General features: G+C 38.6%; 1 protein-coding gene across 1 annotated transcript in view; it reads left to right on the top strand.

The window, feature by feature from the left end:
• The window catches only part of NELL2 (neural EGFL like 2), a 120,801-nt gene that overhangs the window by 41,287 nt on the left and 52,191 nt on the right, over window positions 1–27,323 (top strand). Inside the window, exons 10-11 of the mRNA XM_017733156.1 lie at window positions 1,366–1,494; window positions 15,403–15,528. Coding sequence (XP_017588645.1) covers window positions 1,366–1,494; window positions 15,403–15,528 — 255 coding nt within the window. The remainder of the gene's footprint in view (window positions 1–1,365; window positions 1,495–15,402; window positions 15,529–27,323) is intronic.

The following is a 27,323-nucleotide window of genomic DNA, read 5'->3' as shown; positions in this document are numbered from 1 at the left end:
CTGCTTCACACTGGTTCCTGTGCTGTCCAAGTGCAAAAAGATTTCTTTGACCTGACCTCCAAGCATCTCTGCTGCCACTGTCCTGCTTGGGGTCCTTGTTTAGCTAAGCTTCTGTGAGGTTAGGGGTTAGAAGCTCTTTCACAGAAAAATATGAAGCAGAAACCAGGTGGAATGATAAAAGTAATAATCTTTACTGCCAAAAAATAAGTTTGCTATTTTGCAAGAGGCTTGTGTTGCAGCCTGATGCCAGGTTGCATTCTGGAGCTGTTGCTGTTACACCAGTCCTGGTCCCCTGAGCTTGATCCACATTCCCAAGGTCTCCTGTGGTTTTGAGAGAAGAAAGTAATTATTGGAAAACAGTACTGCTGCTTGATCAATTAATGCTTCAGTGAAAGAAGGAAACTTGAAACAAAATTAATGAGAAAACAGGGAAGGAGACAAGCTCCACACCTTTATATACAGATCTGGAAACTGTAGAAGCTTCAAGTCAGTTTCTAGAACCAGCTTGATTTCAGCATAAAAAAGGATGATTTAATGCTGTTCAGCAACATTAAATCATTAAATTTCATGAGAGCAAACAGAAGAAATTTAAAAAGAAACCTACTGAGTTGAAAGGTTCAATCTAAATTTTCCAGCCTCAAAAAGAACTTCACAATCTTAAAAATTTGTAGTTAAGGTGCAGTGTAAAATGGCCACATTCAGGAAAAATGGAAAAGAGAAAATAGGAAAATAGGAAATAGGGGTGGCTAACAGGTAAGATTTTGAAAATAAAATTCTCTGTAATGGAAAGAACGATGCAATAAGGAAAGAGTATTCAGTTAGTGGAGGAAGGGAAGAGATAAGGGGAGAGTAAAGCAAAACAAGTCAATGTTTATCAAAGACTTTTCGTTAAATACAGAAGGATTTTATAAATACACCTGGGAACTAAAAGTGCTAGAAAAAAAAGTAATATCACTGGTAAATGAGATGCTGAGTGTCTAAGCTGTTAAGCTCTTTTATATATGTGCAAATAAACAAATAAAAAAATGAAAGGGACAAGAAATATATAATTAAGACATGTCCTGTAAAAGTAATTAACAATGACAAGGAGACAGTAAGGGGATTTAAGCAAGCCTCCTATCCAGCTGCTTCAGATCAGTGCTATAACCTGAAATTGAATTGAAGACCTAGAGACAGTCTGTTCTCGTGGCCTTTACTACTCCTCTCATCCATTTCATGCTTGGTACAATTTATTTTTCTGTATCTCACAGACAATAGAAAGGTATTCTTTGACCTAACTGAGAAGAAGATAGGACTGTCTTTGACAGGTATGTTTTGTAATCCCTGGATTCTTTTTAACCCTCAGTCATGCTTGTTTCTGTACAGGTCATGACTTTTGCACGGAAGGACATAACTGTATGGAGCATTCTGTCTGCCGAAACCTAGAGGACAGAGCTGTCTGTAGCTGCCGAGATGGCTTCCGAGCCCTTCGAGAGGACAATGCCTACTGTGAAGGTGATACCTTGTACACATGCTTAGCACTGTTGTGTAAATTACTGTGGGATGAATGTGTTGCTTCATAAGTTGTCAAAGGGATAGACATATTCAGTGCGATGAATTAGATGTGTAGCATGTTGATCAATTAAAATAATTTCTCTGATAAAGTAATTAAAGAAAAAAATTTAAAAATCTGATCAGCATGGAGGTGACCAATTAATATGGCTGAGGTCTTGAATTAGAAACATGCTTCCAGAGGGAAATTTTCCTGTATTTTTTTTTTCTTGGTATTCAGATACTTAGGCAGCCTAAATTCAACCATTTGAAAAACAAGTCAGTGTAACATTCAGTTTCTCTTTTCACTGCTGCCTGTTCCTCTTCTCTCTCCCCAGGAAGTAAGAAATGATATAGACTAGATTCTGGTACTGTTAATCATACTGAGTAAAGAGTCATTGTTTGAGTGTCTCTATTGGTATCAGGGAGCAACAATCTACTTAATCAGAAGAGAATCATCTATACAAGGTAGCATAATCAGGTGAAAGGAACCAATCACCACTCCAGCAGTGGAAACCAAAGCCCTCTGCACAGTCTCCGGTGTTTGGGCTAACTGTTACTGTTCCTCATGAAAACCCTGAGTCTGTACACACGTAATACCAGTGTGCTGTCAGGCCATTCTTACCAAAAAGCTTAAGTGTTGGCAGCAGGATGGGCTTTGACTAATAAGTAGTTCTGTTCAGATTGAATTGAAAGTCAAGCATCTGTGAGTAGATGTAGTTTAAGGTGCTCTGCAGTCCCTCCTAATACCTGCATTATTCTCTGGTGATGCACAATAAATGGGATAAATCGAGGCCTTTTAAGACTGTTCCTTTGGCTGAACTCTGCCGAAGTTAATGCCTGCAGCTTGCTTGAATTAGTAGCTGCATTAACGTCAATGGAAATGCTCATCTGTAGATTTAGGTTTGAGAATTTGTGGCTGTTTTCAGGAAAAGAGCATGTAATTAATTCAGCTTCATATACATCTCTCCTTAATTTTATGGTAAGCCTTCTGATGTAAGCCAGTTTTGAGAAGCAGAGCTAAAAATCATACAGAAACAAATCCCTTGCCCTCATCATGTACCAGGAGGCATCTGACATCAGGACCTGCTGTGTAACTTGTAGCATCAACCACTTTTTATCCCATAGTCTCTGGAGACTATCCTGTGGCTTAGGCTATGGATCTGTGTTTCCAGGAACTCATCAGCCTTTCCCTATTTGAGGGAGTCACTGGAGCAATGGAGTTACAGTGAAGTTAGGGGTTTTAAGAGATTTTTTTCCTGCAGCTCTGTTGTCACTCTGCTGAATGAAAGCAAAAAACAAATTCCACCTTCTTTGTGATCTCCAAGTCTCTCACATTAGAGTGTGTGGCTTTGTGTGGAACTTGCCAAGCATGCCATAAGCAATAAAAAGAAAAGAAACTTTTATCAGCATTGAGGGTGAAATGTTTGATGAGGACACAGTAGATTATCATATGTGAGGCTGATACATTCTTATTATAAGAGGATTTACCAGTTTGTGCGGTACCTGATTTCAATATGATGATTTTTTGAGATTTCTTGGCCCAATTGTTCCTGTATGGGCAAATGACATTGGTTCTGCGTGGTAATTATGAATCTGCTTAACTGCTTTCAGAGAACATGCATAAGTGAATAAAAGATTGGGACACATTACATAAAAGTACTAATTTTGCATATTATGTTTGAAGGCATTAAATTGTCACTTAAAAATGTTCTTGATCCAGGAACACTTGTTCACGTTGAAGGTAATGGGAATAAGTTACACTAGGAAAATGTGCCCACATGAGCAAAGCTCAGGAGGCTGGGTCACTTCCCAAAAGGTTCTCCTTGCCAGGAGTGAAGCTGCCTCAACAGGCAAACCAGCCTGGCTTTGCTGCTGGTTCCGTGCCCCAGCTGCAGTGTTGGCACCACACTTGAGCTATGCACAGTTGGTACATGGATCCAGACCTGTCCTTGACTGTCCATCCCTGACTGACTGCGAGGGCCATGTGCTGGAAGGATGGTAGGGAAGGTTACAAATTGAAAGTTTGATTGTTTTTGTGGAAGATAAGGGGCAGGGGACTGAAATGCCCATGTTTCTCCAGTGTTGTGCTTTTATTACTGTAGCCCTTTCCCAGTTCAAATGTCTCTTTGAGCAGAGGTTTTCTTTATTTCTGGAAAGGGACTCTTACCTTATATACTAAACTAACTAACAGCAAATGGCACAATAGCAATAGTGTAACACCAAGTCTTTTCAGAATCCTATGCCTCGTCTTGAAAGGCTGAAATGGTCCCAACCTCCCTTTCTCAGTGGATGCCATTCCTTCACTCTGCCATTATTTGGTCTTTAATTGCAAGCAATGCCAGGTATAGAAATGTCGAGTTAACACAAAGCCTTTCAGAGAAGGCTTTTTGTAATGGCTAGAGCCCATAGATATGAGAGCTGTTTCTGTGTTTGCACTGCACAAACTTCACATATACTGCAAAATAGGATGTCATTGGTTCTGTGTTAGAGCCACGTTTCACTAAATACAATCCTGATTTGTTCTCCAGCCCTGTCAAAATTGAAAGAATAAACAGAAATAGTGATGCTCCCACTGGCAAAACTTCCCCTTAAGGAGAAGAACAAAAATAAAAACACTCAAAGCTGGTTTCAGTGTGGGTCTGGAAAAGCTGCATAAATTTTAGCTGAATGATGGAAGAGTTTGGCTTCTGTCCTGGAATGTACCGGTGCTTTTCCAAAGCTGTGTGATCTCTGGATACTTTTATAACTTTCTGGTTTATAATATTTGTTAATATTTACATCACATTTAGCTTTCCCTCAGAGTACTGCGTAAAGCAATACTTAAAGAATTGGTATTTCTTCATTTACATGCTGTAAGTCTTATTACAAATACTTTTCAATCTATTTTCTGCCTGAGGCTATTATGCAGTTTGAGATACTTTGTGGGCAGGCCGTCTATGGATTATGCTGTGCTGCCCAGGCATAGGTGCTTTTAAATACAGCATCCTGCCTAACATCAACATTTTACTAAAACAGGTGTTCTGGTGAAGCGTAATTAGTTTTTCCCAAAGCAACATCTGCAGTACTCTCAAATTCAAGATCACCCTCTGGAATATATTTCAAATAGTGTTCAATACCTGCTGCTTTATGATGGTAGAGTTATGCTGAAAAGGCTTTTCAGGATAAAGGTTGTGACTCTTGGCTATGAAGATAATCTGATGCATGTAGAGGAGCATATTTCAACTATCTCTGTGCAAAATCTGATTTCAGTTCAGAAGTGCTGCCAAGGATTGCTGATTAAACAGAGAAAGGAAGCTCAAGAAAGAAGACAGGGGAATACAGTAATTTTTGTGGAGACCAAGACAGAACATGACTTGAGAGAACTGGGTTATTTACTTCTTGATCAAGGGGATTTTGCGTAATGCAGAGGCTGTTTAAGGTCACATATCTATCTTGGCTGTGATAGAGCTAAATTTCTTCATAGCAGCCTGTGGCTGGTGCTGTGGTTTAGGTTTATGATGTCATTCTCAGTAGTGAAAACAGGCGTACAGTGTGGCTGTTTTTCAGGGGTTGGTTGGACATCAGTCTGCTGGTGGGAGCTAGAGTGTTGTTACCTTTGAGTCACTTTTTTTCCTGTCCCCCTTCACTTATTAAATGGTCTTTATATCAGCTCATGAGTTTTTTCTCACTTTTGCTCTTTTCGTTAATTCCTCCATCCCATTGAAGAGTCAAGCAAGAAGGGAGCTGGGCACTAAATTGCTGACCAGGGTCAGCCCTCTACACATCACAAATTTACATTATGGGTGTGTGGACCATAATGTTTATTTTTTGATATTCGGAAACTTAGTTGGACTAATTGCACTGTACACAACACAGCTAACTTAACAATCTGGCGTAATTTAGAATTATTAAACAATTTTTTGTGAAACAATTTTCCATTTATATTCTAATTTATCCTTTTCCTCAGTAACTCTTCTAGTTTCTCTGCTCTTGTCATGTTTGTCCCAGTTTCAAGTGTAGCAGATGAAATTAGTCCAAAGACTGAATGACTTTGTCTAGATTTGAGAATTACATCAGCTTCACTGATGATTGTCCCTCGAGGGGAGAAGGTTTTCAGTTGAGAAATCTGCTTTTGAATAAGCTGGCTTGATTCGAATCATTTTCAGTGGAGGGAAGTTAGCAGCCTTAGAGGAGAAATTGTCTCTTTACAGAGATTTCTGGAGCACATCAGAAATGCCTCTTGGTTAGACCTTATCAGGTGTCCCCTAGCTCAAAGTTGTATGTTATGATTCTGTTTGGAAAGGTTTACTGATTTATCCCTGTGTATGCTTAAAAATAGTAATGCATTATTTAACCATCTTCCCCAACAATATGAATTTGCACTTCTTCAGTTACCTAATTAGTACAGTCTGTTGTTTATCTTCTTGTTTAATCTTAAAAAAACAAATTAAATTTTCAAAATTAATCTGAATTTCACAGGTTTTAGTGAATAGAAGAAATCTTGTAAAGGATAAATAGTTATAGTCAAATTGCAGTGGGATACACTGTTGCATCGTATTGGCCAAGTACAGTTATCAACAATATATTTTCTCTTAAAATAAGTGTAATATTGGGAAGAGTGCAAGTAAGAGACTTCCATAATGGAGATAAACCTCAGATTATTAGAATATATTCTGTTAAGTCCTCTGGGTCTTTAACAGACAGTATTGGGCTATTTGCTAGCTTTGCTGTCTTTGTGGTATGCACCATTTTTCTTCAGTAAGAGTCCTACTTAAAAGCTCTACAGTACTGTCAGCTTTGTGAACCTGGGAAGGCTACTCCCACTGCCCTCTTCATAGAAAAATTATTTTTTGGAAGTGAGAAGTGTCAATGGTATCACATATAGCTAAGAAATAAAGATTTCCACCTCCATCAGCTGGCAGTATTTGAGTCAGTACCTAGTCATTTGGAGTTGGGTTGGAAAACCAGTCAAGCAGAAGGAAAACCTTTCACTCCAGGAGGGCAGAATGTTATTTCCAAATCTCTATTAAAAAGGAATTAAATGGTATTAATATTAAAATGAAACATTAATATTAAATACTACTAATATGTTACTAATTATTAATATTTTTTTCATCAAAAGCACTGTCATCTTATTTCCATCATTATGTTACTGAGAAATCTTAATATGAAGAATTATAAAAGCAGTTTTAATGTGTCAGTGTGTCAGAGCGGGACCAATCCTTTTTGTCTGCCATTGCTTCAGTTGAGGAAAACAATAAATCTTATTCCCAACTTAAAGTGCACAAGCAGTATCCCTGACACCAGTTTATAAAGTGTGGTGCCTTCTGAGGTACAGATAGCTCCACCACTTGTAGCAGTGGGATAGTTTGTATGTGTACAAATTGCAGGATGTGATTCAGTGTTATTTGATTTTATTTGCTTTCTGCAGTAATTATGTTCAGAATCTTTCTATCATCCAGCCATAGCCAGGACTGACAATGACGTTACTACAATTAAAAAAAACCAAACAGCTGAAACTAATCATATATAGGGAGCTTCTCGAAAACTTTAAAACCTTGCTACTAGTATCTGGTAAGGAGAGGTTTTATTGTACTTAGAGCAGCCCTTTTCCACTAGCAATAAAAAAATATGATGTATTTTGGCTTCAAATGAGAAATTAAGGTGAAGGTTTCCATACAAATTAAGTAGACCTGCAACCTCCAAGCAAAAGAGAAAAGAAAATAAAGTCTTAGTTTTGTTCTTATTTTACTTTTGGCCCAGTTTTCACTGTTAGCTGGGACTACTGAAAAAATTAGGTGCTTTCAGTGTGTGAAAAGTACCCACAGCCAAATGGTTGGATTTCTTTTGTAACTTAAAACCTCAGTCTAAATGTGTGACGCATCTTAACAATACATAAAGGCTGAATCCCCAAGGGTTTTAACAAAGACACAGAAATGCCTTGCATTAAGGCAAACTGAATTTAAAATAGATATTCTTTCATGGAGAGTGCAGAGCAATAGCAGCCACAGTATTTGTATCTGTTATGGTACTCATAACTAGTTTGGCACAGTTTGAGAGACAGCTGAGTTGTGATATCGGCGCTTTTCTGTAACACGGGCAGTAATCTACCAGGGAGCTGACAAGAATATGCTGCATGATTTAGACCCTACCCAAACCCCAAATACAGTCTAACCCACACACAGGGGCCTTACCACTGCTTACAGGTACTGTCTTTACTGTCTGCCAGTAGGGAGTTTTAAAATACATTGGTGCAATACAATCTGTGCTGTGTCTTCCTGAGAAAAACCTGATACATATTTGTAATTTCTGTATAAAAATATTGATGTTCCTTATTACCATTTTGAAATAGGGGGAAACAAAAACATGAAGAGTGGCAAGTATTTTGAAATTCTTGACATTCACAGTTCAAAATGATGAGAAGTTGTCATACTTAAATAAGAAAAGAAAAATACTATTTTGCAATTCAGATTTACAGACCTATTTCTAACTAAGTGCAGTGCTGAAGGGGGTTGGATCATGAGCTGGTGTGTCAGTAAGTTGTTCTGATTTTTGGAATTCTCTAATTAATCGTGTACAACATCCTTTTTATTCTCAGTATGCAACTGTATCAGACTAGTTACTTGGAGCCTAAGGAAAGGCCCCCCGGGATGCTTTCATGTCTGACAAATAACTATGTATAATTACTTGTTTCATCACATATACACTACTATATGAATTAATTATAAGATATTAAATAGTAAGAAGATGCAGTTTGCCAAGTAAAATACTACATGATGGTGGACAATATTTGTTTTCAAAATATTCCTGTGATACTCATTTTTAAAACTACATGATGTGTGTGGAGTCCAGTGATGTTTTCACAAGACTGAGATGAAGGCTTTAATTTCTTGCAAGAATCTCACATTCACGAGTAGCTGTTGAGCAATATCTCCTACTGCATGTTTTAACAAGGCCAGTTTTATCTCAACAGTCTGTCTTCCTTTCCAAAAACTGGGGGAAGTTGAAATAAAAACAACTCTTTTTACTGTTAAAAATGATATTTCTGAATGCTGTAATGTTATATTTTGTATTGCAAAGCTATATAGAACTTCTGTCAAGGAATTTAGACTTTGAGTCCTTTTATTTAAAGTATTTTTTTTCCTGATGGTCTCCTCACAGGAGATGCACAGAGAAATCGTGAACTTAAGCAAAGATCAGAGATCTAAAATAGCATGAAGGGAAAAGCACCAAGGTGTATACAATATGTATATGTGTTATCTGTGCAGTTTAGTTATGGGCTAGGAAAGAACATGCCTTTGTGTGAAGAACCAAAAGAATTTAATTTTAGTCTAATTGATGCTTTATCAGTCTAGTCAAAATATAAGTCTCTTATTAGTTTAATTGCAACAGTGCTAACACTTATAATCCAACTCGCCCAGTTTCTCTACAACTCTATTAATAATTCAGTAAAAATCAATATACACTAGTAACTGCCCAATTCTTCTTACACTCCCTATGCATTGCTACAGGAGTTGTTAATGACCAGATTCTGTTTTGGGAGCAGCATGGTGGGGATAATGGAAGGTTATTTTACTCTTCTTGGTCTTTGTGTGTACTTGAGGTTATTTTTGTATGCTTTAACTCAGTATGTGGGGTATGTTCTTATAATTGATTCACAGGGCTAGATTAATTGTGATTCCTTAGGTTGTAGTGCTTTTCTCTTTGGGAGAGGAGAGACACACAGGTCTAGAAAGGTAGGCAAAAATAAAAGTAATAAAAGCCCCCAAAAGCACAAATTAATTTGGATGTAGATTGTATACATCTTCTTGATAATTTTGCTGTTAGAGACAGACTTTTTACTGGCTGTTGGTAGCACCAAAGGAACGGGGTGTAAAGAGAAGAAAAAGTTGAAAATTATCTGTAGAGGGTAGGAGTGATAACAACTATGGTGGTGTTGTCAACTGGAATAAATAATATGGAACACTGTGAAAAAATACACAATTTTGATTGAAGTTGCTGGTTAGATCCTTTGTGGAATATGTCAGTTGGAAAAATTGGTGCAGTGGATTTGATAGAGCAAAGCAAAACAAAAGTGCAGTGGTGGTTTTGTGACTGACTGGAGGTAACAGCAGTAGTTAAACCATAGGTTTGACAGGTGATGGAGAGTCTAGAAATAGTAGTGGGAGGAGGAGGATCAAGAGCTGTGCCAGAGCCCCAGGATATTTTGTCATCTTAGACAGCAAGTGAGAAAGGGTTTACACAAGAACAGACACATAGAAGATAGTGTTATGGAAACCAAAACACAAAAAAGATATTGAAACCAGACTGTAGGTGAAAATGAAGGGAAGCTGAAGAGAATAGGAGCTTAGAAATACAGTCAAGGAAGTGTGAGAGACCGTACTGGGAATATTTTTATTAGAGCAGTTGAGCCAGGAAGTTTTAGTGTACTAAACATTTGAGCAGTTGGGAAGGTAGTGTGTTTGGTGGTGGAAATAAAAAAGCCCAATACTTTCACAGATGGGTAAGGTGGTGGGATCTTGCTTCAAAGTTATGCTCTGTTCTTTTCCTTTTAAGGAGTAAGAGCTGCTGATGGGTGAAGGGATGGGCTGAGTACAGGAGGAGAGACAAAGTGAGCTAGATCTGAAGATGAGACTAAAGTTACGTAGAAGGTTGTTGGAAGAGGAAAACAGCAGAGAAGCTTCATGTCAGAGGTAGAAAGTGAGAAAAATAGGACTTGTTGGTGGAGGGATGACAAAGTAAAGGGACTTCTTTTCTTTGTGATCCTGTTCCAGGTGCAGAACAGGTAATATTTGTTCCAAAGGTTTTAAATCCTCATTTACCTTTTTAATGGTATTGATTGCTGTGATCAGTCACTGTTCATTTTCACAGTCCCTTAATTGCTGGGTAGCATCTGCTGATTTTGTGATGCCCTTTTTCTAGGTCAGGGACCAGAGGAGAGTCTCAATCTTTCACTGCTTGTCTCTCTGTATGAGTCAGGTTGGTAGTGATAAAGCTAAGGGCCTGAGAGCCGTATGCTGTGATCATTGTTACTGGTATCCATCCTTGGGATTCTCAGCAGTGAGGCCCAAGATTCACAGCGGAGCCGTCAGATCAGGATGGAGGTGTGTTAATGAAGTTGTGTGTGAGAGGTGGAAAAACATTAGCCTCTTGAGCAGGTAAATGTGGTGCTTGATATTTATAGGCTGTGAAGACATGTTGTTTTATTAACATAAAACCCATGGGGGTTTTTATTTGTTTTGTTTTAAGTTGTAGGTCTGTCTACTCTGCTCTTGTATTTAGGGTGATTTTTAATGTGTTTATGAAATAATTTCTTTTATAAATAAAGCTTTTCATGTTCCTGTTCCCTCTCTTCCTGGGTAATTAATGTTATTTGTTGCAAAAATCCTGCAAGAGTTTTAGCACTTCCCTGGTCACACTTAGAGAGGTATACAGTAGCCAGGGAAATCACTACTGAGTTTTAAGGGAAGTAGCTGGAGGCAGGACAATATCCATAAAGGATCCTCAATTCTGGGAGTAGCCTCTTCTCATAACAGTTCATAATTACTGACTTAGTACCAGACTCATTTGTTCTGGCAGGCTTTTGTGGTGGATAAAAGCAGTGATGTATAGGGAGGCCTAAGGAGAGGCTTTGTTTGTTAGTGTGAGGCTTTGGTCAACAATGATTTATAGATTTCAGGTCAAGTTCTCTTCTTATTAATTGGATTGTAAAACATAACTGGGAATTTGACTCTGGGGCAGCAAACTCATTAGGGTACAGGAGGAAGGGATACAGGGAAACTTTTCTTTGGTTATATATTTTGCATAAATTTTGTTTGAGTGCTTGGGGGAATAAAGAAAGGCATGTGGGTTTTTTTATTTTGTTTGGGTTTTTTTTCTGCTTTTGATGTTTTTGCAAGTATAAATAAATCGCTGAAGTGCAGATTCCGAACACTTTTGCACTAACCAGTTTTCCCAGAGGTGCCTCTTTTATCTGTTCCACTGGGAACAGAGCAGGTTGATGATCTCCATGACTACACTGTTGTTGGTACATCACAGCTGGTGGCTCAGTATCACATCAGACTTCAAGCACACAAGTCTTTATTGTTGAATGTGTAGAGCCATTGGAGTGGTGCATTCATCCTATTGAACTGATTTCAGCATCTTACTGGCTGAACAGTAAGACCTGAATATGCATTAATATGCTAACTAGGCTTTTTGGCAGGAGGAAATCAAGATAAATGTTGTAGGATTTCTTAGACATGGAAATGCATAAGGTTTTCTGTTGTGCATTTATATCTAAAGGTGACATGCTTGTTTTGGCTGGGGTCGAGTTAATTTTATCACAGTGGCTAGTACAGGCCTGTGTTTTGGATTTGTGCTGAACAGAGGGTTGATAATACAGAGATGTTTTTGTTATTGCTGAACAGGGCTTACACAGAGCCAAGGCCTTCCTGCCTTTTGTATTAGCACTCTGCAAGGAGACTGGGGGTGCCTGGGAGGTTGGGAGGAGCCACAGCCTGGACCGGTGACCCAAACTGACCAGAAGGAGATTCCACACCATGTGACATCGTGCATGTAGATACAGTGGGGGAAAAAGGATGAAGGAGGGATGTTTGGAGTGATGGTGTTTTGTTTTCCCCAGTAGCCACTACATGTGATGGGCCCCTGCTCTCCTGGAGCTGGCTGAACACCTGCCTGGCATTGCAAAGCAGTGAATCAGTCCTTTGTTTTGCTTTGCTTGTGTCTACTGCCTTTGCTTTCCCTGTTAAGCTGTCTTTATTTCAATCCACAAGTTTTCTACCTTTTATCCTTCTTATTCTTTCCCTGATCCCACTGGTTGGGGAGTGAGCAAGTGGCTGCCTGGGGCTTGGCTGCCACCTGAGCTTACACCATGACAGGTGAATAAAAGGCTACACCAGTGTTTTCAACCAGTGAAAAGGATGAAAAGGCTTTTATTTTGGTACCTTTGAAAGAGAACAGATGTTGGGCTCATTACCTGCCCTAGTTCAGTCCTCCTTGATCTGTAATACCTTAACCTCATGTATTTGAAGTTTGCATGGGAAGTGCCAAAATGGGAATGGAATTGCAGGCTTTTAGTGTGGTCAATCTCTGTGTGACTAGTTGTCATTTGACTGTTACTTTACCGTTTTTTATATTAATTATCTTTACTTAGTATTAAAGTTGCAAATTGTTTGTAAAAACATCTTCTTACCTGCTGTGGGTCCATGGTGTAGAGAGCCTTTAGGAGCCAATATAACAAGATCTTGTGATAGTAGCAATAACAGAGAGTTGGGTGGGAGTTTTGATTTCCAGTGATCATTTAAAGAATGTGAATAATATCTCTGCAAATCAGTTTGAAAAAAACAATACATTAGATTTGTCCAAATGAACAAAGTTAACCTGAACAGTTGTGGGCTGGGTTTTCTTTTTTTAAATTTTTTTTTTTTTTTGTATCAGTTGAACAAGCAAGGTTTGGGAAAAAAAGACGATTATAAATAAAACATTTTTCAAAATCTCAATATGTGGTATGTTGGCAAAATGAAAGCTTTTATTCAGAACATTTCTAAATTAGAAGGTTTGAATCAAAGGAGCTTTGACTTCAAGTTTTTCCCTGCAGAATAAAAACTGTTGACATTTTGGGTCTCCTGTGGCTATTTACCTGCCAAAGCAATCATTAGTATAGTTTTCAGAAAGTTCTATTTAATTCTTCAGAGGCTTTGGATTTTTAAGTAGAATTTTCTGAGGGCGCCAGCGCTGGCTTCTAGGCAGTCTGTTGATGCTGAGAACATAAGGCCTCTAATTACTCGAGGACTGATGTTGTTACTTAAATACAAATCAACACAATTAATTTAATATGGAGTTGTGAACTGGAATTATGAAAAACACAAGTTGCATCATTTGTTGTAGAGGCTAAGGCATATGTTGTAACTGCTGGCTGCTTTTGTGAACTGCGTACTTGTGTTTCTGCAGAACATCTGTGAGTCAGGAGATCTGTGCCCTGTTCCACACTCTGTGCAAAACCAGCTGTGGTAGTCTTATGATAGCTTCACTTTTTTTGTGGTGCTCTTAGATGAAGTTCACAACATGTGTTTGGAACCTTAGTGTGCTCATGTGCTCACTGTAAATACACGTTCATTTGTGCAAGTATGCATGTACATAAAAATTGCAAGATTAGCTTTTCCAAACAAGTGCCTTAATAGACCTATGATTCTTTCATGCCTGCAGATTTTACAAGGAAAAGGGAAATAAACCAGCCAAAGTACCTGTCATGAAATTCTTTTGCAGTGGACACCTTCATGTTTTGTAGCCAACTGTGCCCAGCTTCTCCAGCAGAATCCAGTGGGCAGAGGAACTGTGGAAATTTTTTTTTTCCAAACTTACTACAGAATCACTAATATTCAGTGTGTCACACTGTTTTGTACAGGAAGGCAAATTATCTTCTAAGAATGCAAAAGGGGAGAAAAAAAGAGCGGTCAATGAGTGCAGTTGGTAAATTCCTGTTGATTTAAAGACACAGGGAAGATCAGAAGAATTGAGGGATAAGCAGGAGCAAAGTACAGGAGTTAGTAACGTTGACATTTAGCATCGCAGTATTAAGAAATCAACCCTGGTTTGAGTTTATATATACAGTCTATTGTCTTGAACTCTCATTAGACTCTGCAACAAGATGGTTTTCCATCCAGAGATTTTATTTTCAACACTGACAGCTGTAAACATCACTGAAAACAAGGAGGAAGTCAAAACTGATGAGCAGGAAAAAAACCAAGCCAACAATCCGCCCTTTTGATTTTGAGCATACTTTGGTAGCAAGGTTCAGTGACACATTGCATGACAATATAAATAGGTGTACTGAGCATCTCGGTAATGATGTCTTTATCATTAGTATTACAGGAACAGTGTGCTACTGAGCACTTCTAAATAAGCATAGCTTTTCTTCTTTGCAGTATAATAATACTATGCAGAAGGTTTTTTTGTCATTTGTAGTGTTCTCTCTGTCTTACCATTGAAGTATAACCTGCTAAAAGAAACATGTCTAATTTTGAAGCCCAAGAGAGTAAAAAAACAATTTTTAAAATTTCGTTTTGAATTTTGTGGCTACAGTCATTTATATTGGGAGTTTGCTCTGAGACTTTACACTGCAAAGGGTGTTCTGGCCCAACAAGTATTTTAGCAAGTTGTATTTTTTTCTGTCAGAGCAGATCTTTATATGAATGAGATTCTTACAGGTACAATGGGTACAGCAATATGTTCAGCAATAACAAATATCTATATGAATGAGATTCTTACAGGTACAATGGGTATATATACATATGTATGTAGATATTTGCAGATATAGATATATGTGTTTATATATATTAAAAATCTGATTGACTACTTGATAGTTCTAAGAGAAATTTATACTGAGTTCCAGGGTCCTTTCAGATCTTGCCATGTTCCTTAAAGCTTCTTCCTAAACAGTAGTTCCTGTTAGATCAAAGGCAGATAGTGTGCATATAGCTGTGTGTTTGTGTCCTGATGACTGAGAGGACTGCACAGGGTGCAGTGATGGATGCCATTGCAGTGCTGAGGCCATTGCTCAGTTGTTTGGGACCCTGGTTTTTGTTTTTTTTTTTTCCTGTTCCTATTTAAATCATAGGAATAACATTAGAGGCGCTTCAAAAGGAAAGATGTAAGCCAATGTAATCTTCTTTGTAACTCCACTAACAGCTGTTCACAGAAACTCAGGGTGCTTCTCTTGTTTGAATATTTCAAGCAGTTTTTTTTAAAAGCAGAAAGCCAAAAAGCTTTCCAAAATGCGTTGTAACTCTTTAGTCGGGCTCACTACTGCTGGAAGTGAACAGCAGTGTAGTGAGAGATACAAAAAATACTGCTGAATTTGACTTGTGTTCCTCTTTGCCTTGTTCACAGATATTGATGAGTGTGCTGAAGGACGGCACTACTGTCGTGAGAACACCATGTGTGTAAATACACCAGGATCCTTTATGTGTGTCTGCAAAACAGGATACATACGCATTGATGATTATTCATGTACAGGTAAGAGCTCTGTATTTCTGGAGGGAAACAACAGAATGGTGGTGTATAGGAGTACTGATATGATTCTCCTAAAGTTAATCTTTATTTGAGTCACAAGGCATCTAAATGAAATGTTAAACAGAATAAACACCAAAATCCAGTGCAGAAAAGCTAATGCATTTTACATAGTATATGTAGGTCATACTGTTTGCCTGAAATTGTGAGGTAGGCTGGGTTGTCTCATGGGTATGCATGGTCTTGGGTGCTGATTAAAAAGAGGAGACTGAAGAGGAAAATAAGCAAGCAGAAATAGTGTTGTTTTATTTGGTTTCCATGTTCCATACCAGTACAGCTTCTCTTGGAGCATAGTGACTCTTCTGCAAACTTTGGATGGAGTTAAATTTGCTACATATTAAAAGTGGCTGTGTCCTCATTTGGAGCTCTCCATCCTCAGTCAGGTTTCCCAGGTGGATACTGAGTTCAGAGGGCAGGAGTTCTGCTTGCCTCGAACCACTGGACAACATGATGGTCAGTCTTATATCTGTATCTTCCCTTTTTGCTCTACTGCCAGTGGACGTGTTTGGTTCATGCTGACTTTCTGTCTTCTGCTCTTCTTTTATTGCAAGGTAATTTAGGGTTATGGAATGAACTCTGGGCATTTAAAACAGCCTTTGGTATCAGAGTCAGAGCCAGGCTGACTCTTAAGTGTTCCTGTGTGTTTTCCTACAACATAGATAAAGAAAAAATGAATCAATGATGTGGCATGTTTTCTCAGTGAACAAAACAGTATCACTATTTTGTGTGCACAGGGTAACAAATTAGCTCTCTCTATAAAAGGCTATATTTTTTCAGTAAAGCTTTCTTGAATTATCTAATAGAAATTGGCTATAAATGGATGAGAGTATTCAGAATGTGGAGGCAGCACTGTGAAGTTCAATGGACAGAACAAAATTAGAAATGTGTCTTGGCATTTTTAGCATCAATGATATGTCTTGGTACAGAAACAGCTTCATAAACTGGATGATTTCCTTGGCCAAACATGCACAACACTCAGGGACATGGATTTCAAATCACATACCATGTGATTTTTGTGAATGCTTTGTCTTATCTGTACTTGTCATTCCTCTCATACATTGGCAAGCACTGTTTTACTGCAGTGAGCCCACTTCTTGAAGGCCCAAGTTACAAAGACTGCCCACAGCAGGTCCTTTCTGAAGCAACCACTATGTTTCTGATGATTCTCTTACGTTTTCCACACTCTCAGCTGAGTAAAGAAATTGTTTCACTACCTCCTGAGTGTGAATATTGGGATTATTTTAGGGCTGACTGTATCTAAATCCGTGTGATACTTTTTCCACTTGGCTTCCGTTAACTTGCTGTTCTGATTGAACTTTGCAAATGGTAAAACATCACCAACTTTGCAGGGGCATTGGATGCCTGTAAATGTAATAAAGGTAGTTCTTGAGATTCCACACATTGCATTATTCATACTTGCTGAAGCATGCTGTTATGAGATACAGAGTTTTTCTGGAGTTACATTTTAGTGAATTTTGGATACTGACAGGCAACCATGAGGACACAGTCCCCGCTGGATGATAGAATTTCAATGAATGGCAACCTAACATCATTAAGTATATATGTCACAAATAAATGTGTTATTTTTTCTGTTTCCACAACTATTGTGTGAGCACCTCCAGTGGAGGCACTGGCTAATTAAGTTAATATGTATCCAGGACCATGTTGGTGGGGTTGTATAGTATGCAGTTGTCCAAATCTCTCAGTGCTCATGTAGAGTCCAGTGCACTTTGAATTTTGTCAATGTCTGCAAAAATGTAGTCATTCAGCCCTCTCTTCCCCTCTGCAGAGTTTAAAGTTCTTATCAAGTTTCTGTTTGCCTTGTTGGCAATTCTGGGTTTAACTTGCCAGCTGAAATATCGAGGAAACTGAAGAAGAGGCTGTTTTTTTAATCCAGTTCAGGAATAACAAGAATGGGGCAAACAAGCAACAATTGACCCTTTGTGTTACTAAGTGTTAAATTTTTAAAATATATTTCAGGTCACAATTTCTTGTAATGCTGTGTAATCGAATCCAGTTTTGAAACTGTAGTTGTGCATAAAATACCTGACACTCTAAACTGGAGAAGCAGCTATGGGGGCACATCCTTGGGAATATTACTAACCAGGAAAAAAATGTACTGTAGCTTGGCATAAATATGTCATTGTTTGCACAGGATAGCTGAAGCCCAGGAAGATGTTGAAAAATCATATGTGAACCTTGATTAGGCAGGTTATGATGTAAGTGATGTCCACAACTTGCTGGCAGACTAACATACCTTATTGTTCCATCCTATGAACATACATATAATTTAGCAGTCATTGATCAAAATAGAAAAGAGACACAAAATCAGTGACATTGAAGAGTTTTTCTCCTGTACAAAACATTCGAAAAGAAATCTGTGCTATCCATCTCTGTCGGAGTCGTGCACACAAAAGACTGATTTAGACAGCCTATAGCTGCTTCCAAAACAGCTCCAGTTTCTTTTGTCCTGGCATGTTTATTGCAAGTTTTACAATAGATCTGAATTACATTTTTATTTTCACAACAAAGGATGTAATGAAGACATCAATTTCAGATACTGTTATTTGTATTCATATTGGAACCAAGATTCTCAGGGTTAGATTGCATTAGTCACAACCATATTTACACAGAAATCTGTTGTTCATGACTGATTTTTATGTTCAGAAATCAATCATAGCTATGAGAAGGAGAGATGACTTCTAAGTTGCACCCATATGCCAAATGGGTGCACAAACTGCAAATTAAAGGCATAAAAATATGCCCTGGGCTACCATACTTTGATATTCTACAATGATGTTGTCTCATTCCCCTTCTACTTTGCTTTCCAGAACTTGGAGTGTAATGATGATGTGCTGGGGGAAGGAAGGTAGAAAATGGCATGAGTCTCTGCTGAGGTGGTTTTATATGTGCAGAAGTATGCTGCTGCACCATCACTGTTAGCTGGGATCAAATCGGAATGTTTAGTTATTGTACATACAAAAATGCTGCTAGCAAGGATTTTCTTGCTATTTTCTACATCCGTGAGAGACTTTTCTCTCACGCAGAAGAGGTAGCAGGGAATGTAAACAACCAAGCCACCTGCAACCTTGAAAAGTCTTGTTTATGGTATAGTAGAAAAATATTTTGACAATGGATGTTTTAGGATTTTAGCCAATCACCCCCAAGGGGTGGCTGATCCTTTGTCCAATTAGACTATGAAAAAAAAAATCTATGAAAGAGTTTGTAAAATAATTAAATAAATCAATCTTGCTGCACAATTCCTGCCTGCTGGATCTTCTCTCCTCCTCCCTATGGCTGCGGGACACGGTGATATACCGTAGGAACCAGGCCTGCGGTAATAAGTTATTTTCTGACATAATAACATTTGTGTCTTTACTTTGCATGGGATTACAGAAATGCACAGGCTGTTTTCTTGGCTGGAAAAAAGGAAGTTTTCCTTCAGGAAACAAGGAAGGACCAAATGTCACCTCCAGTCTTTCAGGCTGCTGTGTAATTCACAGCTGGTAGCATTTCTCTGAACACCATAGTGGATGTCTTTTCCTCCACCATTTATTATGGGAGAAGTTAGGAAATGAGAGATGAGAGCTCTCTTCTTCACACTTGGCTCTAACAGTAAAGAGCTCATACTAGCCACAGTGAATGGTTAATCGTATTTAGTCTCAACAATTGTCTTCAGTTTTCTGCATAGGGACCACTCACCTGAGTAACCCAACAAGAATGGAACAAAAGATACAAGACCCTGTGAGATTTAGTGCATCCTCCTTAGATTGTGTTAAGGCAGAGGAAGGTGTATTCCTTTATCTGGAGAAGCCATTTTTTTTCTGAGCCCCAGATAACTTTCAGGGCTCTGTTTCTGTGCAAAATCACGGGCCACCTTTTATTTATTTTTTTGCTTTCCATTTGGCATAAAAAGGGGAAGTGGCTCTGATGGAAGTGCTGGTGGTGTGCCCTGCCTTTCCTGTGGTTTGGAGTCACTGAGATGATGTAGGGGAGGTAAAGCAGCTTATGTTACCGTCCCAGAGACTTCCTCCCCAGGGGCTGTTTCATGTTTCACATTTAGTGGTACTGGTGAGGCAGGTGTTGGTGCTCTCCAGGAGTACCCTAGGACAGTGTATTCAGTTGACTCTCCCTGTGCCTGTGCTCTGGGCAAGATGATAAATGACTGAAGGACATATGAAGTATTAGTATATAAGCCAGAATCTTTGAATTAATGTTTGTACCTGCTGTCGCCTGGGGTTTATGAAATGTAATGTATTACATATTTCTTGGGGTTTTTTTCTGTTTGTGTTTTATGGTTTATTAGGATTTGGTTTTGGGGTTTTTTGAGAGAAGTGAGTAATTTACAACTTTGTACCCGGACACCAGTGAGACTGGTGAATTGTGCTGTACTTGGGCAGAAAATACATGTGGATTCTTAACTGATTAATTATTAAAAGCATACCAGGCATGTTGCAAGTTGTTGACTACTTCTTCCAAGCATGCTCTGGCTGCATTAGCAACGATGTCCATCTGAGCTGTGTGGGACCACTGCCACACGTGGAACTGGGCTTTCACATACATGTTTCAAGTGTCTGAAGACCATGTAACATTTTCATAACTGTTTTTATCAATCTATTCCAGATTATTTTGTCTTTTATTTTCATTTTCACTTTAGCCAAGTCATGCTGATTTTTTGCTACTGCTTTTAGAAAATAGTAACTTAGAAGCCAAAGGAGGTGGCAAACCAAGTGGAGATTATAAATCTGTGAGGATGTTATTGGGCTTTATGGCCCAGTACCATCACGTTTGTGCTCCAGGATTTATTTTCTGACTTCTGAAGAAAATGGTGAAGGATTTTTATGTAATATCTCATCACTATGTTGGGAACATTTGGAGGGTTTGTTCTTCAGAATCAAAATAGACAGAAGGGATGAAGTAGTTCTTTAGAATCATGGAATCATAGAATGGTTTGGGTTGGAAGAGACTTTGACTACCATCTAGTTCCACCCCCCTGCCATGGGAAGGGACACCTTCCACTAGATCAGGTTGCTCAAAGCCCACGGCTTTGGTCTTTTTGACTTGGCCATATGGAAAAACTTACTCAGAGCAATGCGGAATATGTTGAATCCACCAGGCATTAACTAGCTGTATCCATCTGGACCTTGCTAGACCTCCCTCCTCCTCTGCCTCAGCCTATGTGTCTTTGTGAGTCTCAGAGATTTTCCTAACAACATGTTTCTGAATATGGTGTCAATGCATTCAGCATCATTTAATTTTTATCTGTGATAGCCTCTCACAGTAAACTGAAGTCTAATAATAGTTTTCACATAAATTACCAAGAAACATGGTGGTAGCAAGTTGAGTGACACCTGAAATGTTAATTTTTGGGAATACTGGCAGCTCTGCATATTTTGCAAATCAAATTAAATCACAAATCTGTTGCAAATTGGAAGGAATTCCAGTATCAACATTAAAACAATTAAGAGTCTGGGGAGATTGATTTGACATATGGAAAAGATTTAAGGAGAAAACTACACATTTAGTTGCATAATGATGATGAATGTGCAAAAAAGTAGGAATTATGGAAACAGTAATACTAATTAATAATTACTGGGGAGGTTTCAATAGTAAGAGGAAAATACAGGGGAAAGTGCCAGCCTGCAGAAGCATGGCCAATACCTTTTGACATAAGTCTTTCACGTCTGACCCATATTCTTTACTCTCTAATGATATTGTGGGATGACTGAAAAAATTTACCTCAATATAATGCATAGAGAACTGATTGCCACACTTAGCCCATTCAGCCCTCATGCATCTGATACTCTTTTGTCCATCTTTGTGCCTTTTTTTCCTATGCAGCCATTAATGTTTTCCAACTGGCTACATCATTGGGATTTATTTTATATTTGCTTTGCCCATAGCAGTCAAAACTGTGTCTTTCCTAAGCTCTCCTGTTTGGCTCTATTCTTCTACCTATCTGTGACTTACAAACAACCTACATATCTGCTTGGATTTCAGCTAATGCCACTAGTCATGTCCCTGCTTGAGAAAGATACCTTTTGGTTTAGCATTTTGCTCCTTTTTTTCATATAGTGTGTAGCCAAAGTTTAGGTCTTGTCTCCTTTTCCTTCATGAATGCTTTATTTACAATAGAAATCCTCTGAGGATGCTTACGAGAAAGTGCAAGTGCATCCCATCCTTATCCCCCAAGCACAGATGCCTCCACTTTGGGAACCAGCAGTCTGGTATCTGGAAGGACTTTAAAATGCCAGTTATAAGGACCGGTAATTTTGTTGGAATTACAGCTCATACAATTTGTAATTCAGATCCCCAGATTATCAAGACTTTAGCTTTTTTCCCAGTTGTTATCCTCTGTTTCTTGCAAGCTACATTTATTTTTGAGGGGAACTACAGTCCCTGTCACATGGGGTTTTTTATTAACATAGTACTCTGACACACTTTGGATGAATGATTCCTCTTGGCATCTAGAAACTCAAGTTCATAAAAGTGCATCTGCCTGTGGGCTTCTGTTCAGATTTCATTGGTTTATTTTTGACTTATAAATCTGTCAATTGCTTGGGACATCAACAGTCTGAGAAATCTCGTACTTTTTTCTATACTGTGCAGTAGAAGTAATGTTTAAGGGCAGGGATATTTGAGAAAAAGTTTTGTTGAATTTCTTGTGAGAACGCTGAAGGTAAAATCCATCTTTATTCCCTAGAACGCAGACCAATTCACATGTTCAGGAAAAGTACATTTCTGGGTTCTGATGTGGGGTGGCAAATGGTTTTGTACAGTGTACATTGGTAGGATTTCAGCTAGCTGTGCAGTGTGGGTATTTTCCAGTATCATGTATTACTAGTTATTTTTTTTTTCCAACTGAACATTTCAGATCCCACAAATGAGTTCTGAGAACTGAAGAAGAATACCTTTCTGTATTTAAAAGGATAAATAAAATCTAGCTTACATGTGAGGCATGTGGGCTGTGTTTTAGCATCAACACTAACCTCTTCTAAGAGTAGTGTAGTTGTCTGAGTTTCCATGGACAAAAGCTACTGTAAGAGTGATGTAATCCAGAGTTGAATGAAGTCATCCATCTTCTGTTTAAAGCTGCATGCTTGTCCTCAGTTAATTGAAGTATAAAATTTGCCTGCTTTTTCAGATGCACAAGTGTATCCACAAGTTGTCCTGAAGGTAATAAGAACTGATAGTGCTTAGTACATTGGTAAATGAGGCCACATTTTAATAAGTGACTAAATGTGGCCTCAAGATGCAACTTTATTCAGCGCTGCTGTATGCCCTTTACCCTCCACTGCTGCAAAGAAGTTAAAAAAATAGAATATGACCTCAGGGGAGTCATAGGCTTATAGTGTCCCAGCCTGGCTACATGAAAATGCCATTATGTGAGACATGGTAACAATAAAAAACCCTAATTTCTTCCTGTTTATTTCCCTTGACTTACTTTTGATGAATTCAGCAACATTCAAGTTTTCCTCAAGTTCTGCAGCTTATAGAGCAGCTGAGTTCATTGGCTGTGCTTAAATAAAAGCAGAATAATTGCTCAGTATGGTGCAAGGGACAGAGCAATAAACAAGCGTACTGACAGGGGCTGGTTGTCACATCACTGTATGTAGTGACATACCACAGCTTGAGTAAGGAAATGTTTTAGTCAGCAAAACAGTTCTCTAGTCTCACTGGAGAACATAATGATGTGGGCAAGATGAACTGTCTGCCTCTCCATCTCCAATTTTGGTTACACCCCCACCCCTACCCCAGTTACATTAGAAGTAACGTGTACATGCATTATCCCACAGAGCAGTGCAAACTCCACAGGGGCGATGGTGTCCAGCTATCCTGCCAGGGTTGCTATTAGTAATAAGCACTGTAGAAGTCGGCTTGTGTGCATGGAGGATTTTTAACTCAAAGCCTGTTTGATTCTGGTTTCTATTACTTGGCCCAGTTTCTATTCTGCTTTATAGTACATCAGCCTACACGAAGCTCTCAATCTTCTTTCAGGATAAATTCTCTCCCATATCCACTTTCTAGCTGTACGATAATTCACAAAGCTAATAAAGGAATGATCGCTCAGACTGAGCTTGTTGCTATGCAACCACATTACTAAGATAACAACACAAGTAATTTTTATATAGCTGCTGTATCTTATACAACTGAACTCAATTATGCTTTATTTGGATTCAGTCAGGTTATCCTTGGCAACTTAGTTTGGAGTCTGTTTCAGCTTGGAATGAGAACTTTTTTTTTCTTAGAGGATACTTTTTAGGTCCCATTTTCTCCTTGGTTACTGACCCAGTTCATGACAACTGTTCATCTGGCTATGCAATTATAGCAGGATGGATTTCTCAGCTGATCAAAATCCAAGCATTTTTAAAGGGTCCTTGGTAGAACATGATTTGAGTTGTTAAACAGCAAATGTGTTCCCTTGACATCAAGATGTGAATGTATGATTTTCAGTATTAAATGCTTAATTTTTTAATGGAAATTATTCTTTAACCAAATATATATATATTTGGTATACGTGTGTGTGCTTGTTTGTGTTTATCTATATATCTATTAATGCATTATAGAACTGGATTTGCTATTGGCCTTCGGAACAAAGGTTGGTAAAAGGTATTATCAGGCTCTATTTTGCATTTCTATAATTTTGGTATTGTGTTTAAAATGTTTCTTTCTGCAGAAGGAGACATCAGAATTGATTATTTTGTTCTACAAGGAATATATTTTGCATTCTTTTGTGCAATGAGGAATTTTTAAATATATTAATGGAGTTCTAGATATCAACTTGAGAATATACTCAGTTTACAACTAACTCAGAAAAGAGTGAAACCTTTTTTTTATGTAAAAAATTTGAAATTGCAATATTTCCAAGCATTAACATTGCTTGATATTTATATCGCAGCATTATGACAGACATCCAGTGTACCTCCTGTTTCTTGGTGTTCTGAAGTCCTCTGCAGCTTTCAATCAGCCAGCATCCCTTGCCAGCTTCCACAGTGCAGTTACATGCTGTGTCAGTACAATCCGATTGGAAAGCAGAATTGTAGGGGTGTAGCAAAATTAACAGTTTATTGTAAAAATAGAAAATCTAACAAATTGTACATGAATTATTAATTCCTAAGGTAATTACATTGACTTTGTATGTCAGAATTTTACTGACATTGGCACAGGAGGTGGAATTCAGTTTGCAATTAAGACACCCCAATCTCTTTGTCTAAGCCCACGTTGTGATCAGCAGAGGTCAAGGATTCAGCTGGACCCAACTGAGTTGTCTATTTACATGTTCGAGGCAATCGTCATGATAGGATTAGCAGATTCCACTCAAGAGTTTATAGGGCTTGTGCTTTTTGTGTTCTGCTGGATACAGAGTAAGTTAGCTCTTTCCAAGTGTTTGTCGGTGTTGCCTGTGGCCGGATCAATCCCATATTAGGTACCTATTTTGCACTTCCTCGGTTCTGTAGGTAACACTGTCTGAAAAGGGGAACTTAGATGTCTATAGCCAGATCTGGTTGCCCAGTTATAGTTCTAGCAACTTTTTAGATGCCGTGATATGTCTTACTTGCACTCCAACTGCTATTACAGTCTTCCTGTAGAGCCTTGCATTACAGCCTTTACTGATGTCTTGGATATCCATGAGGTGTCATGCTGGATGTGACCTGTTAGCTAGGCATGTGTTTATGCTGTGGAATCCTGCCCAGAAACACACACATAAATATTAGGTACTTAAATCTGGGGCTGCACTGCACCCAGGATTACCAGCAACCAAAGATCTGCTGTTTTTTCTGCAAAGAGTTTAAGTCCAAGAGACTGAAGAATACATAGGCTGTGGTCTGGTTGAAGCTTCATCTATTCATCCTGAAATGCAGTGTTAGGGGTGGTCTGTAAGGATTAGGATGATGGTAACAAGGGGATGGCTGGTATTGATTCGTTGCAACATGACATCTCTTCACAGCTGGACCTCCCCTGGCCTGTCCTTCTGTGGATGATCAGAGGCTATGACAGATAGCCTGTAAAGATCAGGAAACACAGTAGGCAGCCTTGAGGACAGTTTGTTTGAAGTCATAAGGATCTTTCTGGCTCAGGAGATGGGAATCTGCTGCTGTCTCACTGAGCGAGCCAGAAGTGAGGGAAGTTGGATGGCTCAGATCTATCATGTCTGAGCCAGCTGGTGATTGCCTCATGCTGGGAGAGTGTTGCCTGTTCTCAGAGGGACTCCAGCCAAGGTCAGTGAGAGACTGGAGCTACTGTATGAAGCAAGACAGTTTTTAAAAAAAGGAACAGTGGAGTTATTTAAGGTTATGTGATTATGCTGCATTGAAGTCAGTGGTTTTCTACACATTCACAGTAAAGTAAGATATCTGTAGCCATGATACCAATTAGCTGGGGTTTAAGGGTAGTGGATACTGCTGGCAGTATATGGGTATCATGTCTGTCTTTTGGCATTCTACTGTTGGAAAACATTTCTAATCTAAGATAACACAGTTTTAAGAAAAGACAGAGGGTAAGAAAGCTAAATTCCATGACTGGTAAGGAGAGACATAATATTTTTTAATATTGTCCAGGGCTTCAGAAGCCTTTTCTATTAATATTATAGTTGCAAGTTTTTTCTTTGAATGAATATGGAAGATTCCTGTTTGGATAGATAGGAATTTCTGAATTATTTCTGCTCAGACAATCTGTGGGCATGGAAACCTTTAATTCTTTGCAATTGGATTCCTACTGCATGCCACATGGCATATCTTACAATCACTGACTCCTGAAACAACTTAGAAGTGTCCTTTGTTTTTTCAGTAAATGTTTATAAGAGATTAATCTGCTTTATGCTAAATGGAAGACTGTTTCCTTAAGTCATGTTTTATACTGTCAGTCATTATAATTTAGTATGTCATCTTCTTTGACAGTTTGTCTCTGCAATAACTCTCTATCAATATTGCTATCTTTTGTCAGTCTTTTGGACTGATGATTATCAACTTACAAAACCTTATACTTCACCATATCAAACTGCTTTCTTGTGATACATACCCCTTGACCACAGCAGGAGTTGCATCCTTCCTAGTCCTTCTTTGCACATAGAATTATGCTGAAATCTACCTTGAAATGCACGAAGTAAACATATTGGACTTATCCACTTCACTGACTCACCCAGTGTCTGTGTTCCTATGTGCAGTCCCAAATAAAGGCTTTTATTTTTAGTTTTGCATGTAACTTCTGATTCACACTGAAATGTGCTGATGGTTCTGCAGTCAGGCTGTGGCTGGTCATGCACGAATGCATAGCGTGCAAGTTAAACTCTCACTTCTGCTGCCCTTCTAATTTTTTCTAAAACTAGTTTCAGTTCCTGAATTTGCTCTGTCAGTGTTTGCCAGCTCATCTAAATGAATAAAGGTGACAGAGTCTTTGGCAAGACCTCTCAACAGCAGTCAAAGACAGTGGATCAACGAGAAGGAACAAATACTACCTACTGAGAGAATATGTTGGAAGCCATCCTTAGGGTTGTGATCTGCTAATGCCCCAAGGAAGACTGGTGAAATCATCATCAGTAATTTGTAAAGTCACATTGATACAAAGAGAAGCATTGCTGTCTAGGTCATGCTGCTGTACAATATAATCCTAAGGGGTTTGGGTGAAATTTCACTTTTGTTAGTGAAGTTGCAATTTGTAAGGTAATATTTTTGAAAGTACTGTGTCTATAAAAGATACTGGATATTTTTCCCGAGGACATTCTCAATACACAGAACTCACAG

Source organism: Corvus brachyrhynchos, unplaced genomic scaffold (genome assembly GCF_000691975.1).
Source record: "Corvus brachyrhynchos isolate BGI_N302 unplaced genomic scaffold, ASM69197v1 scaffold32, whole genome shotgun sequence".
NCBI lineage: Eukaryota > Metazoa > Chordata > Aves > Passeriformes > Corvidae > Corvus > Corvus brachyrhynchos.
This window is presented reverse-complemented; position numbering and strand designations above follow the sequence as displayed.